This window comes from Lepidochelys olivacea, assembly GCF_965140295.1.
Source record: "Lepidochelys olivacea isolate rLepOli2 genome assembly, chromosome: 1".
Lineage (NCBI taxonomy): Eukaryota > Metazoa > Chordata > Testudines > Cheloniidae > Lepidochelys > Lepidochelys olivacea.
Genome location: NC_140411.1, coordinates 224364554 through 224385529, shown reverse-complemented (window position 1 = coordinate 224385529; position 20976 = coordinate 224364554). Strand labels below are relative to the sequence as shown.

The following is a 20976-nucleotide window of genomic DNA, read 5'->3' as shown; positions in this document are numbered from 1 at the left end:
GATTATTACCATAGTGAGCAAGGGTACAGTCTGCCACAGAGATATTACATTTTGGTGTAACCGTATTGTATTACAATGCTATGATGTGCTGTGCTGATTCCCATTCCCCATCTTCAGAGTGCTGTGATGAGGACAGACTACACAAGCCAATGGGTCTTTTTCATCTTCAATTTATGTCACTCTGTACCCTTGACATGTGGTTGTACTTGAATTAAACTCACTTCATGTCTGTTGCTGCAAATATTCATGTGCTGCACGCTTGTGACTAATCACATTGAAATCAATGACATTACTCACATGCATAAAGTTAAGCATGTGCATAAGTATTTGTACGATCTACTTCTAAGTGGTAAACTCTTATTGCCACGTAGCATAGTTTTTCAATACTTTTTGTTATTTCTATCCCAAGGAGTACAACCACCAAGGGAACAAAACAAACTATCATCTGTAAGATGGTGATCTTCCAAAAAGTAATGTTTCCTATTATTATTTACATTACAGTATTGCTAGGGCCCCACCAAATTCACGGCTATAAAAAACATGTCACTCATTAAGTTTGTTATTTCTTTAAGGAAATAATTTACACCAGTTTATTATGATAAATGAAATTACCCAGACATTTACATTTAAACACACTGGATTAGATGAAAACAATAAACAATTTTATTAACTACAAAGAGCTTTTAAGTGAGTACAAGCAATTAGTTATAAAAGTCAGTAATAAAGATGAAATGCTTTCTAGTCCCTAGCTTAACAAACTATATTAGATTCAAGCAAAAATTCTCACCACATGCTTCCAGCAAGATTGCTCACCAAACTTTTCAGGTCAGGACCCCTTTCACCCCAAATCCAATGACTGTTTTCCTTTGTATTCTTAAGTGTGATGCCAGACAGGGAGGGGGGGGGTGTCTTCGGGTGATTGCCCCCTCCTTCTAGAATTTCAGTCCCCCTCTTGAAAAAACATTTCCAGCTAGGAACTACAAGAAAAAGAGTCTGTGTAGAAGGATGTTCCCTTCTGGGTTCTTTTACCTGTTTGAGCTTCTTTTGTTTTCTCTTTTTGCTTAATGACTCTGTTTCCCACTTGAATGCAAATTAAGGCAAGCACACATTCCTTTGTTTGGGACAGACTTTTGCCTGGGCAGCACTGTGTGGTTTGGAAACTGTGTTGTTACTATCATACATTGGCAAATTATGAGTTTTCAAATGATACCTTACAAGGCACACCTTGTACAAAGATTATTATAATCGTGTATAAGGGATAAGGGTGGATGCTGTCACAGCCTCAACAAAGATCAGGGGCCCACTGTCCTAGGCACCATACAAACAACACAGCTAAGAGACAGTCCCTGCCCCACAGAGCTTACAATCAATACAGCCAAGACAGCCACAGAGTGGGGGGAAATGGACTACTATCCCCAGGATGAAACAGGAAGGCTGGGGCACTGCTATGAATTACACCCAGCTGGCCCAAGTTGCAGTATGGTGCCTTAACTACAAGTCCACCCTTCTCTTCTTCCATCAGCTCCGTTAACCAGCGGCTTTGGATAGGCGCCATATCGCGTCAGAGCAGCCAGGTCCCCTTTCTAGAGGCAGGAAGAGCAGAGGCTGTTGGACCAGAAACTCCCTCATTTCAAATGGCTCTTAAGGCAGGCTTAAAAGCCTCTCAGACCCATTCCGTGCTGCGGAGCTCCTTACACCCGGGAGGGGCACTGCTCAGGGCTGACCTTGGCCCCCTGCGGCCCGGGCTGGAGAAGCGGGAGGGGGGGCCCAGCCAGGCGCACAAACCGGAGGAGCGTTTTAAATCTCTGTTCTCCCCTCTGCCCCCACGGCCGGGAGGCTGCGGCTGCTGGCGCCTAGAGACGCGGGCTCCGGCCTGAGGCACAGCTCGGCCCGCGCGCTCCGACGTTGCCTTTTTAGGGCTGCGCGCTGCAGGCCGGGGCTGGGGCCGGGGCCCGGGCCGCCGCCAGAGGAACCAGCCCCGACGCTGGCTGCGTCCCCCGCCCCCGCCGCGGCTGCGTCTCCCGGCGTGCGCTCCCCTCCCAACCCGGCAGCGGGCAAGGAAGGAGCCGGAGCGGGGCCATGTCCCGCGCGGAGCCGGCTGGGGCGGACGGGGAGGAGGAGGAGGAGGAGGTGGTGCGGATCCGGCTGGGGGACAGGTGCTACCCGGTCTGCAAGAGGAAGCTGATCGAGCAGAGCGACTATTTCCGCGCCCTGTTCCGCTCGGGCATGCGGGAGGCAGGGCAGGGGCAGGAGGAGCAGCAGCTGCGCGGGGGGCTCAGCGCAATGGGGCTGGAGCTGGTGCTGGACTTCATCAACACCTCGTGCCTGGCCCGGCTGGAGCAGGAGGAGGGCGGCGAGCAGGAGCCCCCTCTGCTGGAGGAGCTGATCGAGGCCGCCTCCTACCTGCAGGTCACCCCGCTGCTGCGCCTGCTCCTCTCCCAGGTGAGGCTGGGCAACTGCCTGGAGCTGCACCGCCTGGCCCAGGTCTATGGCCTGCAGGACCTGCAGGACGCCTGCCTGGACTTCATGGCTGCCCATTACCATCAGGTGCTGCGGAGACCTGAGGCCCGCCCCCACCTGCTCCTGCCCAGCGCCCTCCGGCAGCAGCTGATGGAGAGGCGGATGAAGGGCACCGCCACCCTCCTGGCTATCGGAGACTTTGTGGGTGCCTCCTCTCTGGGCCTGGCCCCGCGCCGCCACCTGCAAGAGCAAGCCCCTTGGTCTATGCTGAGGTATGATGAGGTGGCCCAGAGGTGGCTGCCCTTGGCCAACAACCTGCCCCTGGATCTCGTGAACGTCCGAGGCTACGGGTCGGCGATGCTGGACAACTACCTGTTTGTCATCGGGGGCTATAGGATCACCAGTCAAGAGATATCGGCTGCCCACTGTTATAACCCCTGCATAAATGAATGGAGTCAGATGGCTTCAATGAACCAAAAGAGGTAAACCCCCACATGGTGCATTACCAAGATATATCCTATTGAGTGTGAGTCTCATCAACACCTACACAAGGTGCAGGGCCTGATTCACCACGGCCCTGCTCCTTGTGGAGTCAACTCCATCAGTGTTAAGCAGTGCTTGACTCTTCCCTTCTCTTCCTTTTTGCTGGTGTTAATGACAGTACCCAAGGAGCAGAGGGGTGATGAATCAGGCCTCTAGGGTCCAGTAGGCTTTGGAGTCTCCAAATATCTGTCTTTGTTTAAAACAGAAATTCTTGGTAAAATAATGAAGGTAAAAGTCTTCTCCCAGACTCTGCATGGCGCCTTTTGGCTCAGTAATCTGGACTTCTTACACACATAGAAATCCCATTGGCATCAATGGCATGCATGTATGGAGTGCAGAACGTCAGAGTCCAAATCCACCAAACAGAGTATTATTTGTATCGCGGTAGTTAGACGTTGTGCTAGGCACTGTATGCGCATGCTATAAAACCGGTCCCTGCCCCAGAGAGCTTATCATTTCGTATACCTGGGGAAAATTTGTTTTTCCAGAAATTGATTCCTTCCATCATCAACCCCTTCTTCCTGCTTCTTATATTGTTTTTAAAAGCTGATGAAGTAGCTTTTGTAGTATAATTGTCAGTGGAAGTGGCCCATGTAACTCAAAAAGAACAGGAATACTTCTGGCACCTCAGAGACTAACAAAATTATTTATTTGAGCATAAGCTTTCGTGGGCTACAGCCCACTTCATTGGATGCACAGAATGGAACATATAGTAAGAAGATACAGAAATAGATACATATGCATACAGAGAACATGAAAAGGTGGAGTAAGAGGCTAATTAATTAAAATGAGCTATTTATCAGCAGAAGAAAAAAACTTTTGTAGTGATAATCAAGGTGGCCCATTTAGACAGTTGACAAGAAGATGTGAGGTTACTTAACCTGGGGAAATAGATTCAATATGTGTAATGACCCAGCCACTCCCAGTCTCTATTCAAACCCAAGTTAATGGTATCTAGTTTGCATATTAATTCAAGCTCAGCAGTTTCTCATTGGAGTCCATTTTTGAAGCTTTTCTATTGCAAAATTGCCGCCTTTAAATCTGTTACTAAGTGGCCAGAGAGGTTGAAGAGTTCTCTTACCTGTTTTTTAAATGTTATGATTCCTGATGTCAGATTTGTGTCCATTTATTCTTTTGCATAGAGACTGTCCGGTTTGCCCAATGTACAGGGCAGAGGGGCATTGCTGGCACATGATGGCATATATCACATTGGTAGATGTGCAGGTGAACGAGCCCCTGATGGCGTGGCTAATGTGATTAGGTCCCATGATGGTGTCACTTGAATAAATATGTGGACAGAGTTGGCATCGGACTTTGTTGCAAGGATAGGTTCCTGGGTTAGAGTTTTTGGTGTGTGGTTGCTGGAGAGTATTTGCTTCAGGTTGGGGGGCTGTCGGTAAGCGAGGACTGGTCTGTCTCCCAAGATCTGAGAGAGTGAGGGATCATTTTTCAGTTTAGGTTGTAGATCTTTGATGATGCACTGGAGAGGTTTTAGTTGGGGGCTGAAGGTGACAGTGGCGTTCTGTTATTTTCTTTGTTGGGCCTGTCCTGTAGTAGGTGACTTCAGGGTACTCTTCTAGCTTTGTCAATCTGTTTTTTCACTTCAGCAGGTGGGTATTGTAGTTTTAAGAATTTAGCCTCTTACTCCACCCTTTCATATTCTCTGTATGTGTATATATATGTGTGTGTGCATATATACGCATGCACATACATACAATCTTACTATATGTTCCATTCTATGCATCTGATGAAGTGGGCTGTAGCCCACGAAAGCTTATGCTCAAATAAATTTGTTAGTTTCTAAGGTGCCACAAGTATTCCTTTTCTTTTTGCAGATACAGACTAACACGGCTTCTACTCTGAAACCATGTAACTCAGTATTTTTTGGGATTAGTTTTTTATTGATTTTTTTCATAAAGTAATTGATAATGACAATTAGAAAAAAGGTAAACGTTTTACAGCTTGTATATGTTTCCAGCTGGTGCATGCTTCAAAGCATTATCAATAGAATTATGCAATTACACTATTTTACAAGTTGTTAAAGCTGCAAGACTAGACAAAACTAAGGAAGTTTGGGTTTTCTTTTTTAAATTCTTATTATAAAACTGAATATATTTATTGAATACATACATTCTCAACATTCGTCTTTTTAAAAAACAAAACAGTTACAGCAAAAACAGCTGATCTCTTAAAATTTGGCATGTAAATAGTCCTCATTGAGTTTTTGAAAACTAGAAGATTTTAATAGGCCCTGATTCTGCATTCTCATCTTTGCAGGTAGACTTCTGTGAATGTGCAAAACACTTGACTTCAGTGGAATTCTGCATAGGCATAAGGGTCAACCCATGCAGTATCTCATTGAAGTCAATACCTGAGCATGGATCCTACATTGATCAAATTGCAGGACTGGAGCCTTTAGTTGTAAGATGAGCGTGACAGGAGTGATTTACTACATCCTATGCTTCTGCTGCATAACAAGTGTGTGCTTTTCAAAACAAGATCTTTTGTGTTTTTTCACCTGCACCTTCCCACTCCTGACCAGCTCTCCTCCCTTGCCACCCTTTTTTAATTCATTGTATCTGAAATGATTTAATGTATGTATTATCCTTAAATTGCTGTATACATCTACGGTGCTGTAGAAATAATGCATGGTAACTTGAACACAGATTTTTTGAGCTATGTGCCCCTGACTGAAAAGGGTCATCTTAGAAGTTTGAAATCATCCACAAGTGCTGATACCTCTCCCCTGACTAGAGAAAGTCTGTGGGAGTAGAAGGCATTTAGTATCTTGCTGGATATAACATTCATGCTTATGTGGATCCAGGAGTGCGGGGACAATTTTTATAGTGGGGGTGCTGATCATGGAAACCATGTATATGGTGTTTGTTATTACTACATCAGGCCGGGGGGGGGCAGCAGCACCCCTAATTCCAGGATCACTGCATGGATCAGGCCCTGCAGGCATCCCTTTTTCTCTTTCCTCTGCCTCTTTGAGTGGGGAACTAATCCCAAGACTAACCCCTTATCCTCGTGACCTAGAGAGAAGTTGATCCCTAGTCTTCTAAGTATTTACAAGAAGCAAATTTGCTTCTGACAAACATGCATTGGTGCTGTATATTCTTTCTTCTTTCTTTTTCATCTTTAAAATGCCTAAGTGCAGAAATATTAAGCCTGTGCAAATTAAAATGTTTAAAAAGTCAGGAAATGCAAAATTAAAGGTTCGTGCAGCAGCAGCAAGTTGGACATGTTGCATATATGTAGTGTATTTTTCTCTTCCCATTTTCCTTGTTTGTTGTATAAGATAATACAGGTAAACCTGACAATCTGATTATCTAAATTTTGGGTTATCCCAAATTAGTTTGTGAAATTGATATTATGATAAAGTTTCAGATGTCCCTGAGTCATGTGCATAGTCAGAGTTTACTTGTAATTTACTCTTGTTTAATGTATATCACAAACTATAAAGGATGTGCAACATGCCTAAGTCAATATTGCTGTAGGGACTCTAAAGCATGCATTTCTTGAGACTTTAAAAGAAATGGTGATATCTTAATATTGTGTTAACATCATTTTTCTTTTTTTCACTCCATGAGAGAAATGACACTGGATAAAAATGTAGATTTTTTTTTAAAAAGAGTGCTTAAAGTTAGGGTCCTAAACCCATCTTTAGGCTCCTCAGTAAGTGGCCTTGCTTTCAAAAGTGCCCAGCACTCTGTGCCCTGATCTACACTGAGGGGGGATCGATCTAAGTTATGCAACTTCAGCTATGTGAATAACGTAGCTGAAGTCGACGTACTTAAACCTACTCACTGCAGTGTCTTCACTACGATAAGTCAACTGCTGCCACTCCCCCATCGACTCTGCTGCGCCTCTCGTGGCAGTGGAGTACAGGAGTCGACGGGAGAGTGCTTGGGGGTCGCTTTATCGTGTCTAGACCAGACGCTATAAATCAACCCCCTCTGGATCGATCGCCGCCTGCCGATCTGGCGGGTAGCGTAGACATGCCCTGTGACTTCAGGCCACTTATTTAGGTGCCTAAGAATGGATTTAGGCACCTAACTTTAGGCACCTTTAAAAACAAAAAAAAAATCTTAGCTCTATTCTCTTATCAGATTCTGCAGAAGCAATCCTACTCTAATGTGAATGCATTGATTGATTGGCCTTTGGCACCATAAAATATAAGCAAACACATGGACATCTTATATCAATGAAACATACAAGAAAGTACAAGTATTACAACATAAAAGGCCCAACAATGAATCCACTCTCTCGCCTCAAAAACTCCCATCCTAGTTATGAATCAAGCAGGCAAGCTTTTGAAAGCCTGACTCTTCTCTCTTTGTAGCTTGCTTGCTTGACTTTTTTATGGGATTTATTGCCAGAGAATTTTAGCATTTTATAAGCATTAATGAATGAAGCATCAGAGACATTATCCTTACAATAACCCTGTGAGTAATGGGGAGTATTATTATCCTTATTTTACAAATGTGGAACTGGAGTACGTAGATTTAAGTGACTTGATCAAAATCACAAAAGAAATCTGTGGCAGAAGCAGGAATAAATCCCAGCTCTCCAAGGTCTCATCAAGTTCTTAAACCAAAGACCATTCTTCCTATTCCAGAGGGCCCTGTCTCATTCACTATGCATCATCCAATTTCTGCATTGAAATCTGGCAGGGGCACTGCTGAAAATAGTGTGTTTGCCATGCAAACTAAGACCACATCATAGGACTCTCAACATGTGGGCCCTTCCCTGATGATGTCTTGCTGCTAGCTGTGGAGAGTTTCACCCCAGGAACTGATTACAAGAGTAATCCTGCAGATCATAATCCCTGCTTTGTCGTCTCTATTCTCTTGAGATCCTGGATTCTCAACAACCTGAGACAATTCTACAGAAGTGCTTCTGCCTCTTGGGTATATAGTGGCAGCCAGTGAACATGCAACACTCTGACCAAACAGTCATGGAGAGCGGGGAATTGTTGCCCAGGGGACTCTTTCAAAGGTCTGTTTTTACAAAACATGCCCTGCGGTGTTTAATGCCTGCATAGAGTAGATCGGGCTTGTGGTATTGAAGTCTCATGTACTTTACAACATCCCCTATACACTTGTCTTTTTAATCACGTCTGAAGATGTGTGCCATGCGTCAGAATGGAATAGCAGTTGAACGGTCCCACCTCTAAATGGAGGACTGTATAACAAACGTGCAGACACTGCCTCAGCCAAATCAGTCCTAGAACTTCATGACATTTATGCTACATAGAGAGATGCTGCAATAAGAGTATGGTTCATTTGTACATTATATTTTAGTGTGTTACTCCTGGGGGAATTCTGTGCAAAAAATTTAAAAATTGAGCACCAAAAAGTTAAATTCTGTGCACAATATTTTAAAATTCTGCATATTTTATTTGTCAAAATAACACAATGTAGTCACTCTGGTTTCAGTTATTTCAGTAATTTATTTAAACTACACCACAGTGGGTGGAGAATGGGAGTGGGGAGCATTGGAGGAAATCCCCAAACCCCCTTGCTTAATAGTAATTTAGGTAGGGATGACCCTTGATTTCTAGTTATTAGTCAACAAATATATGCAGCCATATGCTCAGTGTTACATCATAGGCAAGAGAAAGTGAAGAGAAAGTGAGGGCTGGGGAATCAAACTCACAATTTGTAATGGCTGCTGACCATCTCCAGAAATGTTAGTAGCAAACAGTTCATGGATACATTTTGATGATAGGAAATTTTTTCAGTCCAAAAATTTAGACCCGTTCTAATCACAAAAGCACCATAAACATTTATAAGGCCAAACTGTCCCTTATTCCCCTCTGGCAATGTGAAGGAGCCTTAAAACTTTTACACCTGTTTTATACTCCTGAGGAATTCACAAAGACAATGGGAAAAATTCACTAAGCAGGCAGGCTGCTACATTCTGCTGTGCCTGAGGGGACAGAGTCTGCTCCACGCCTATCTCCTCAGAAACACCCTGAAGCCCTGCCCCATCACGCCAAGCGTGCTGCAGTAGCGAGCGAAAGGGATAGAATGTCTCTCCTTCTCTTTCTTTCGTATGACTGCCCAGCCTGCCCTCCCGGTGGTGATTTATGTTTCTACAGGCTGCTCCAAGCCAACCTGCCTGTGCTGCTGGGGAGGGGCGCATGACCGCTCTTGCAGCTTCCCTGAGCTTTTCTGTCAGAAGTCATTTTTCTGCAGGGAAGCAAAGAAATCTGCAGGGGACATGAATTCTGTATATGTGCAGTGATGCAGAATCCCTCCCGGGGTAGTGTGTGGAGTCTTAATCAAATAAACAGGCCATTTGCTCAGCATGCTTCCAAGGAAGGGCAGTCGCATGTTCTTCTGTTGATGGGAGCTTGGATCAATTGGTACTATAATACTCCATGGATCAATGTTGCATACACTGAGGCAGGGTTTCTGAACCCATTGAAGTTGGTGGTTTGACTCTAATTGACTTTTTGATGTGCCCTGCATTTGGTCCCAAGTGAGCTGAAATACTTCATGGCCAAAAGAAGTGAGTTGAGGAGTAAGTTAATTCATTGTGCTGAGTGCCTACTAATAAAAGGATTGCCCTGCCCTTAAAAATGTCCTGGATTTTATAATGAGGTCCTAAAGATTATTGTAATTCCAGTCCGGTTTATAGCTGTGATCTAGCCAGCTACTTAAGTGTCTCATCACCACAGTATCAAAGTGCCTCACAATCAGTAATAGGTGTTGAGAAGATAAAAATCTGTGTGTGGTAGAGCAGTGTTATCCCCATTTTACAGATGAGAACTGATGCACAGGGCAGGTTAAGTGGCTTGCTAAGTGTCATGCGGGAAGTTTGTGGCGGAGTTTAACCCAGTCTCTTGACTGCCAGTCTAGGGCAGGGCCCTGTTCACTAGATCATACTTGCTATCTCTGTAGTTACTTTGTTCAACAAGCACTGTTGTACTGAAACATCATCTCTCTAGAACTGGCTTGAGTGTTATGAGCGGGGATCCTAGAAAACCATTTGCCACAGAAAAACATGGAATTTGCATTTTTTCAGACAATTTTTAGTTTTACATTTTGTGAAACAATAAAAACATACGTGAATTAAATTTTACTGAAAGTATCAGTGTCACTTATTCAGTGTGAACAACCTCCTCCTCTTGTGGTTGGTTTTTGAATGTGTTTTAAATTTCCGGTGGAACCCCGTTTATCCAATCTAATTGGGACCGGGGCCGGATTGGATAATCAAAAAATCAGATTATCAGGAGAACTGGCAAAGAGCTTTCTATCCCTTATTTTAAGATGGGGGAGGAGCTGACTGCCCAAGCTCTGTTCCTGTCAGCCCCAGGCAGCTAGTGGCTCGGTTAATACTGAGAGCCAGACACTGGAGGCTCGGATAACTGAGGTTCTACTGTGTATCAATAAAACATTGTGTTCAACTGATAACTATATATATGGTGGCTAGGGAAACTAAAATTCATTGTTTCTTTTTAATCACAGAAAAATGTGGATGGGGGGGGGGGTATCAGAGAATTTTGGCTTTTTTATGACAGAAAACTAGGATCCCTGGTTATGAGGAAGTAACTTCTCACGGTAAGTCATGCTCTTGGGGCCCAGTGGAGTTAGAGAGAAAAAGCACTACCTCTGAAAGAGAGAGGGAGATAACAAGGAACTTTAGGGATTATGTAGTGATAAACAGAGTCCTTGTCCCTTTTGTTTTACTTAGTGACACTGCCAAATGAAATTTACTAAATATTATGCCCTTAGAATCCCTGCCTTCTGAGCCATCCTGGACTATATTTGTAATTGTTATTTTGCTCCAAAATGAGTGATGTGTTGTGTTTTTTTCTGGTAGATAATATCCCAGGGTTGGAAGGCCCTTGTAAACAACAGCCTGGGAGCATGCAGATGCTGTACCTGAGCTGCTGCCACCTGCAGGGCTTCCACAGGGAGACAAGAGCTGCTCCTGGTGAAATCACAGAGGATTAGGAGACGTTCAGGCTGCCTCCTGAAGAGATCTCCTCTTCCCCACTTCCATCCCCTCACTCCCAGTTCCTGTGTGTCGGGAATTACTGCAAACACTTCCACTTTAAAAGCCTTTAGGCCAGATTCATCCCAGGCATATCTCTTGCTGTGCCAAGGCTCCAATGGAGGATGCAATACATGAGAAAGATCCAAAATGAAAGGTAGAAACAAACTACAGTGTACTTTCAGTCATCCGAATGTCATGGGGGACATGGATTTTGTCTGGATAATCAAGAGGGTAAGAGCTATTCAGTAACAGGATTGCCTCCCCTTCAGCTGCGGGCTTGTCCTACTCTTCCTCACAGTCCTGGCGGGGGGTTTCCTGTGCTGCGGGAGGGCCGGTGACACCTGATTCCTGCAGGCGCAAGGTGCGGGGTGGAGCAGAGACCGTTACCAGGATTCTGCTCTGTCCCACTTAGACCACAACCTTCCTTGTTCCTGCAGAGATTGGGTGTCACTGGTAGTGCAGGAAGCCCTCTGCAGCTCCACTATCATGGATCTGCTCAATCGCTCCCATCACAGCAAGACCACAGAGGGCCATTCAGCATCAGGGTGGCCTCCCCCACAGCTGAGGGCTCGTCCTCCTCCCAGTCCTGTCGGGGGGGGGGGGGGGGCGGTCTCTGCTCTATTACCCAAACCTCTGTATTAGCCATTAGCATGAGAGACATGGGGGGCAAAGAAGGGATTGGACAAGAGGATTTTGGGCATAAATGGAGATATACTGTACTCATGCAGGAAACCTAAAATGGGGTGGGATTTATTCCTGTAGCGTAAATGCCTCTTCCTGTAATCACACTTTCATGAGTCTCTATCGCTGATGTAAATAGTTTTCAGCTATAAAAATAAGGAGGCAACAAATTTGTGTGGAACCTTGGGATTAAAATGTGTGACATCCAAATGAGGGGCATTTGAAAGGTATGATTCCTGGTGTAACTCCTTTGAAGTCAGTGGAGTTACATCAGGAATGGATTTGACCCAATACTGAACTCAGTGGTTCCCAAACAGTGGTCCATGGAACACTGGCTAGTGGTTATGGGAAGGTGGTTTGTTGTATGGTGCTTGCTTTCCTTGTTTCTAGCTGCTGAAGCACATTAAAAAAAGATTAAAAAGGCATTAAATACTTTCCTAACGTTAGTTTTCCATAAAAGCAATTGCTGTAATTGGCGCACAAAGGCAAGTGGTTGTTCAAGGCAATCTCTCTATTAAGTTAGGGTCCAAGCGTTGACAAAGTATGGTCAGTGCCTGTGAGTAAAATAAATATTTTAGTTAGTGCTGTAGGTAGATTTCCCGTATTTGAGGGGTATGCTCTGAACATCATGTTAACCAATGCTGAAATCAGATATGTAATCTGAACACTTTAACATGAATATATGACGGGAACCCCTTCTAGGCTAATAGGAGTTGAAGGTTGTGCCATACGTCATTCACAAAGTAACCTTCCCTAGATTTGCAACAAGGCCTCCAGTTATACAGATGCCATCAGACAAATGTGATATTAATGATCTCCCTACAACTAAAGCAGCAAGGGGCCACATTTTCTTGTGATTAGAGCAGCTAAGTCTGACTAAGAAGACATGAGTTCTATTCCATTATGACCCCGTGACCTTGGATTATTCATTTGTCTTCTCTGTATCTTAGCTTTCTTCATCTGAAAAATGGTGTTAATACCCAACTTTGCAAAGTGCCTTGTGGCCGTCAGGTGAAAGACATTGTATATGCCCAAGTTAATTAATTTTATAAGACCAGAGCTCTGCTCCTGCCCCTCTATAACACACAGACAAACACATTGTAGACTTGCTAACATTTTAGTAATTTTAAAGGATATGCTTAATTTCTAAAATGTACTTATAGTCAACCTACAGTTCCTCAGATATGGAACTCCAGTAATGCATATGTGTGTCTATTCTTTTTCTTCCTGCTATAGCTTTTAAAATAGGTACTCCTCTTTGAAACTCGAATGTTTTTGCAAGTAATTGCTCTCATTTCATACCCATTATTGCCACTTAAGTCCAGATTCTTTAAACTGGAAAACATAATGACTGTAGACTCGAGACATGCAGAGTGACTTAATAATAAACGACAGCACAAACAGAATCAAAAGCAAATAATTCTTTCAGAGAAGCATTTTAGTTTCCAGAGCCGTCTCAGGATTACAAGAACAAAATGATCCTACCTAGAAGGAGACTTCCTTCCTCCCCCCCTTTTCACTTCCCCAAATATATTTAATACAAAAAATTGCAGGGCAGTCTGCTGCCAGACAGCATTCATTTTGTTCAGACAAAACCATGCATATCTACTTAGGCAGTATTCTTACAGGCTTGTATTAACCTCATGCTCGCACTGAGTGGAACTCGCCTTTCGGTGTACAGGACAGCACATAGCTAATGCACCACTAAAGCCTTTACGGGCTTGAATGGGATATTGCATTGGCCTTATGCTGGTCCAGTGCACAGAGATAAATTTCACCCATTGAATTTATTAGGAGAATTGCCTGAGTAAAATTTGCTGGATCTGGCTCAGAACAAGTTGTGCTGAAGGAGCAATTTTATTATCCATTGATCCCATTCTGGATCTCTTTCCCATCTTGCTCCTTTGCTTCAGTTTTTATGTGTCTTCCTATCTCCCCTTTTTTCTGGTCTTTGGAATGTTTCTCCATGCTATTTTTTTTTTTAGAGGCACAAGTTGCAAAGTGATACCGCAATCACTGGAAAGTTTCCCTTTGCAGCCTGTGAAATATACAGGACACAGTGGATTAAATTGGGAGGGGAAAACATAGAACTTTGAAACTGTTACCCCAAAAACAGATTATTGGTATATTGAGCTCAGCATCCTGTGTTAATCTGTGGTTTCAGAAGAAGGTGTGAAAATATCTAGCCCTTGACTGATGGGAAGAATACCAAAATGTGTTACTTTCAGGGTGATTGTGGTGGTGAAAGTAAAGAGAGAAATATAGAGAGGAGATATTCATCTTCGTCTTCTGCAGGGTGTCATTCACCCTGTAGTAAAATAAACACCTATTGAGACACTATCACAGACCAGGGACAGTGCTCAATTTCAGGTATTAATCTGCTTTTGCATGAAACTCCAGGAACTGTGACTGGAATAAGGGGTGTGTGTGTGTGTGCTTCATAACAGAATACGCACACATAAAACACAACACAGCTAGAACAGATTACTCTGCTGAATAGCTACATTTAAACTGTATTGATTTGAAATCTAAGTATAAAATGTTAAAAAAGCTCATCATTATTATTTTTTCCTATGTGTCCTCAGTGTGCTCAACCGTCTACAACTGTAAAGGACACAGTTCCTCTCCCAATGAGCTTACAATCTATTTTGGACACAGACAAAACAGTTTACACTATAATATACTGGCTGATGGTATAAGTGATGATGATATCTTGGAACCTTCATAAAAATAATGTCCTTTCCTTTCTTTGTTTTTTCTTTCTCATGATAGCTATTTCATTACTCCAATGTGTGTCTTCTAGGTCCAATTTTAAGCTTTTGGCTGTAAATGGGAAGCTCTATGCCATTGGTGGTCAGTCCCTTTCCAATGTGGAGTGTTACAGCCCAGAGCACGACTGGTGGAATTTTGTGGCATCTATGCCAAACCCTCTTGCAGAATTCTCAGCTTGTGAATGCAAGGGCAAAATTTATGTTGTTGGGGGATATACTACAAGAGGTAAGACACATTTCTTTTAAACCCTATTGTTTTTAAAGACCACAACCAATTTGTTCAAGACCAAAATTTAATCTGCCTTTAAAGATGAAGTGGAAAGCTCTAAAAATAAATACTGAAAATAACCTAAGAGTAAACACTTGGATAGAAAATAATTGACAGCCAAAAATTACAAACCAGGGTGCCTGTAGTTAAAGTGGCCTGGCTTCTAAAGGAATTACATATGCTCGGCACCTCTGCAAATCCTAAAGCACTTCAAGACATGCAAATCAGTCTTCTCCTTTTTAGGGGTTTAGTGGTTGCAGATGAAACAAAGGTCTCAGCAGCTAAAACCTTTTGTTTTCTTTTAAAATAGCTTCCTTATTGTAATGTATTCTCTTAGCGATCTAAGATCGCAAACAAGCTTTTTCATTTAAAAAATAAAATAAAAGCACTTCAGTTCACCTTTTAACTGTTACAAGCTGGTGTTTCTATTGCTCTGACAAGAAAATAAACAGAAATAGCCATCGTTTTTATGTGATACAGTTAAATAGAAACCTGCTTTCTTCCGTCACTGCTCTAGTCTCCCATTGCGGTGCAGTGTTCCTGTACCTTGTAATGACAAAAGCAGAGCTGTGTGCATTCCTGCTGACGTGATCAGTGACTGTGGTGCATGGATGGGGAAGAAATAAAAAGGAAACACTGGTTGCATCTACTCTATTAGAACTGTTAGTCTGTATCAGGAAAAACAGAGAGTCAAGTCAACAGTTGACAAGAAGGGAGGAAAAATCACTTTTGTAGTGCTAATGAGTTCAGTGTAATCAAGGTGGCCCATTTCAAACAGTTGACAAGAAGGTGTGAGTATCAGCAGGGGGAAAATTATTTTTTGTAGTGACCCATCCACTCCCGATCTTTATGCAGGCCTAATTAGATGGTGTCCAGTTTGCAAATTAATTCCAGTTCTGCAGTTTCTCGTTGGAGTCTGGTTTTGATAGCCCGCTTCCACCTTAATTCAATTGGCTCATTAGCACTGACCCCCCACTTGGTAAGACAACTCCCATCTTTTTATATGTTGTGTATTTATACCTCTACTGTATTTTCCACTCCATGCATCTGATGAAGTGGGTTTTAGCCCACAAAAGCTTATGCCCAAATAAATTTGTTAGCCTCTATGGTGCCACAAGGACTCCCTTGTTGTCGTTTCTATTAGAACTGTGGAGGAAAACAAATATACTTAGCTCTTCTCTATTTGTCCACATTATAGTTTTCCACAGCACCATTCACTGTAATGTCTCGGTGCTTTACAAGTAAATTAAACTGCATGGTAAGGTCTAGGGGACTTCATGGAGTTTTCTGCTTTCCTTCCCTTCCCCCCAGTTACAGGATGCATTGGCTGAGATCTGAGAATATCTTCTGCAGGGGGAAGTGGAGCAATTTTCAAGTATCAGTCAGTGATCAAAGATTAAAAAGAAACACACAAGCTAACACGTAGGAATTATTCAACTAAGCCCCCAGCTCCCTTCATACCACTTGGATCATGTAATCAGTGTGCCAAAAGTGTTTTAAATCTTACTCTCCGCAAAAGAAAAAAGTGATCAGAGACTCCAGTCTGAAAAAGGAAAAGATTGTCAATCTAACACTTCCTTGTAAATAAGAGAACACATGACAAGCAGGGTTGGAAGACACATTGATTATTTAGAACCAGTGTGAACAACAGATAGTATTACAGATTGTCTGATTGACATATGATAGTCCTCTACTGATGTGTTTGGGTTTTTGCATAAACATCTCTCCTTTTTTTCAGACAGGAATATGAACATTTTGCAGTACTGTCCCATCTCTGACTGCTGGACCAACTTTGAGCTGTGTGATGTCCACATTCGCAAACAGCAGATGCTCTCTGTCGAGGAAACCATCTACCTGGTAGGGGGTTGTATTCATGAACTGGGACCTAGCCAAAAATCCAGCCAAAGTGAGGACATGTTAACAGTGCAGTCTTACAACATTGCTACCAGAGAATGGCTCTACCTCAAGGAGAACACGTCCAAATCAGGTCTCAACTTGACTTGTACTCTCCATAATGATGGGATCTATATAATGAGCAGAGATATTACGCCATCTACAAGCTTGGAACACCGGATTTTTCTTAAGTATAATATTTTTTCAGACAGTTGGGAGTCACTGAGACGCTTTCCGGCCTTTGGACAAAACATGTTGGTCTGCTCTGTATATTTGCCCAATATGATAGAAGTGTAATTACACCATTTTCCCCCCTTTCACTTCATGAGTCCTTTTTGGAAAAAATAAATTATTTTCATTTCTGAATGGGACATGGTCACATAGCTGATGCACAAAATATTGGTTCTGTTTTAAAAAAAGAAAAAAAAGAAAAAAGGTTACAAAACTCAATATTAATAGAGAGATTTTCAGGATTTTTGAAAATTTCAACTACTTTTTGTTGTTGTTTTCAGTTTAAATGATGCCAAGCAGTGTGTGCAATCCAGATACAACAGCACTGTATTGGTACCTGTTATAGGTATCATAAAGTGAAACTGATCAGTCTGGTTTTACAGCCCCATTTTAATGAAATTCAAAAGATAAAAAAAGCAGGATACATGGTAAAAAGGAAAATAGCCTTTCAAAATTATTTCTGTTTTAATAAACTAAGAGAAGTATCAAAGATAAGGAATTATTTTTAAATGTGGGTTTTGGTCTGGCAATATCCTGCTAGATACACAAAGTATGAGATGATTTGTACCTTAATATTTTTATCTTTTCTGCAGTAATGGTGTGTGGGAGATTTTCAAAAGGCATAAATGGCCTTTGGGGATTTGAAATCTCCCTATGGTTTCTTATGAAACACCCACATAGTCACTGGGCACATTTGCACAAAGATTTAAAAGAGCTCTTCTGGGTGTTGGATGTTCTTTTAATGTAAGTTGGTGACAGACATTGAACTACTCCCTACATTTTAAAAAAAAAGCACCGATCAGGGGGCACTAAACTCAAAATGGGGAACATCTGCTTAGCTGGAGAAGTGATTTTGAAATTTATTTTTGATTTGTTCAGTTAGCTTCTCCAAATACTCAGCCATTAAGACTAAATTGTAGAAACAAGGGAACGAACTGGGGGGTCAGGTTATGTGGCAGTAGAATGCACATGAGCCCCAGAAGGCTAAGCAGGCTGGCTCCATCCTGGAGTTGGTCAGCCCCATGTACAAAAGGAGTGCAGGGCAGCTCAGAGGTGTGGTGAGGAGAGGTGAACTCATGTAAATGAACTGTCACCTGAGCAGCTCTATGTGAATCCTGGTCCTTTACCTTCCCACCAGATGGTGTTATATGGGTTACTCTAGCCTGTGGTCTATGGTAATCCCTTTTCTGCCCCATAAAGAAGGGGCAAGCAGACATGAGACCTGGACCTCTGACTTTTCATAGGTGTTAATTTGGGGGATTTGGGAAGAGTCACTTTTGGGGTTCCCTTTCTCTCCTCACAGCCCCTCTCAAATTGCGTAGGAGGATTTTTAGTCCAATTGGATCCTCTTCTCTCACTAGTTGACAAGTTCTGAGGGGCCTGTTCAGTCTGTCTGCTTGGGTGGTGTTCACAACTCCTCCCCAGGCAAAGGGGAGAGATTGGACAATCATGAAAGTCTTACACATGACAGGCTCTTGCTTTAGGGGAGACCTAGCTTCCTTTAGGGATCCTACTAGGCATCTGCAGAGCCCATGCCAGAGCTTTCTCACACACAACAGATGCTGCTAGTTCCAGAACTGGGCCACTTATCCTTGTGTGTTCAATGACAGGGGAAGATGGAGAATTCAAGCTTATCCCTTGCAGTGGTTCAGTCAACAGAGAAGCCTCTTTTTTGGGTGGGAGAGAATATGTGCCTGCAGGTTTTATGCCCACAAAAGATGAACTGCCGGCACAAGTCTGACTACAGCAATCAGGAGGTGTACGCAATCAGGGTAGTGCCCGCAGTCCAACTGGATGCACAAACACGTGAGTGGCCATGGTTTTGAAAATGTGACACACAAAGAGCAGCTGCCTCTGTTACACCAGATCAAGCAGGCTAAGCAATCCCATCTACTCCAGGGTAGAAATAAGGTGACTGGAATGGAATCGTTGAATAAAATCCCGGTTTTATATTTTCAAACCACGTAGTTTGTGTCTAAGGGTAGACATGAGCAGGAGGCCGTTACTCCACGACAGCTTGCCCTTACACACATTATTTGATGATTTGTTTGCCTTCAGTTCTCTGCAGTACTAGATTTTTTTCCCCCCCTAGCATCTCCCAAAGGCACCCCTGATCACCATCAGAACAATACATTGGAGATCTCTTCCCTGCGGAGTCAGTCAGTCTGCATTCTGTGGCTCAGTGACTTATGTGCTAAATTGTTTGTGAAGAGCTATCGCTTCCAGATTCACCCCCTGCCCAGAGTAATATCTCTGAATGACAACTTTCAAATCTGGTGTCCATTAATCCAATGATTTCCAACCCAAGCTAGGGTTTTAAGAGCTTTGTTTTGTTTCTTGGGAGTGACTGTTCCTTTCACGGTGGCCTCCTACTATATTGGGTTAATGTACAGTCAACTTTATTATTCTTTTATACCAAATGAAGAAAATCTCTCTCTGCAGGGCCTACTTTCAGTGCTCTGTGATCAGATGACTATTTTCAAGGTCTGGTGAGCCAACAGCGGTGAGTTAGATGGAAATGGTAGCTGAGACAGTAGATGACTGATGGATTTTGGGGAGTATGCGGACATTGGCATCTCTACTACAAATACATCTGAATTGGCACAGGCTTTAACGCAGTGGCGGGCAACCTGGGATCCGTGGACCGCATGCGGTAATCTGATTGCAGGCCGCGAGGCATTTTGCTGATGTTGACCGTCCGCAGGCACCACCCCTGCAACTCCCAGTTCTCGTCAGATCAAATGGCTGGGCAGTGCTGTGATAATGCCATGTGGGACCTTATTGAACGGGGCTGAAATAACCATTGCACAAACCATTTTTTCTTTCAGGGAGGAACTCGTGGTGTGTGGCCCTCCACACCTCAGAGAAGAAATCCTAATGACTGTCCCATTCCAGTCTCCTTTTCTTTCCGTTGCTTTAATTTTCCACATACGGTACCATTTAGCAGCTACTGCCCTTCTAGGCAAGGCAGACTGGGAGAGGGGCTCTTTTCATAGCTCATCAACAAACTGCTTCTTAGTCAGTCAATGGAAATGTTGTTGAGGGATGCAAGACGTTCTGTTACCTCCCTTGGTGGGTAAAACAGTCTTAATTTAAGGGACAATTAAACTTCCATTGAATGGCAGCTATATAAATATACTAAAATGAGAGGCCGTGTGGTCTACTTAATTGAGCACAGGACTGGGAATTCATGAGTCTTAATCCCCGCTCTGCCCCTCACTTACTGTGTGGCCTTGGACAGGTTACTTAGCTCCTTTGTGTCTGTTTTCCCCAGTTGCAGACTATGGATAGTAATATCTAACCCACCGGGGTGTTGAAGTTTAATTGATTAAACACTTTGAACATGTAAAGAACTACATACGTGCTTTTATTATTTATTTCATTATTGAAACTGTCTTGTGGGAGGTGTTACGACAGAAGGCAGCTAGGAATCCCACCTTGCTCTAGATTAGTTATCTTCAGAAGTGTTTACAGTCTCTGTATCTCTTAACAGAATTGTCTTTCCATTTGTCAACTTTTCTTTTATTTACAGAGTGGTTCTTTTTCTTTTCTTCACATAATCAGCTCTAGCTTATCTCAGTTCCCCTGCCCCACCTGCCTTTCATGCTTTAGCCATCCATCCTCCGTATCTCTTCTTGCCCTTCATGTCTAGGTTATTCAGGGTTGTGTACCCAGGCATCAAGCTTTCCTATTCCCTCATGGGCACTGTCCTTGCTTCATGGGCCAGTTCTACTAGATAGTAAAAACTGACGATACAACAGAAGACAGTGTAAAGATCACTGAGACGAAGGCAAAGAAAGATAATCACACCTATAGTTTCTGCCTTTCAAGGTATGGTCTGTGATTTCAATGTGAAATAAGATTTGGATGATATTTAAGATTGTTTTCTACATAATCTCCCTGGCCAATTTCCATAGCTTTCCCTCCCTGCCTTGCCAGTTGACCTTCCATGTCTGTATTTTCCCTTCTTTGAAGTTTTTGCCTTGCTACATCCATTGTCCCGCCTGTTTTGCTAAAATTACATTATACCAATTTATCAGCCTTTACAAATTGACCATCTGCCGTTCACACTGTGCTGTTCTTACCAATAACCAGGATGAAACAGTGGAGCAGTATGTA

The 20976-nt window shown here is 43.0% G+C and overlaps 1 protein-coding gene across 2 annotated transcripts; it reads left to right on the top strand.

The window, feature by feature from the left end:
- Positions 1 to 686: 686 nt before the first annotated feature.
- On the top strand, positions 687 to 20210 carry KLHL42 (kelch like family member 42). 2 transcript variants are annotated; one of them, XR_014712994.1, is made up of 4 exons: positions 687 to 2942; positions 14498 to 14691; positions 16472 to 19360; positions 19686 to 20210. XR_014712994.1 is itself a non-coding variant. In XM_084639306.1 (3 exons), exons 1-3 carry the CDS (start codon positions 2080 to 2082, stop codon positions 16921 to 16923), a joined length of 1509 nt encoding a protein of 502 aa, XP_084495432.1. In that variant the 5' UTR covers positions 687 to 2079; the 3' UTR covers positions 16924 to 20210. The 2 variants fall into 2 exon arrangements, 1 of the variants encoding a protein (XP_084495432.1); XM_084639306.1 differs by having other exon boundaries at positions 16472 to 20210.
- Positions 20211 to 20976: the final 766 nt, after the last annotated feature.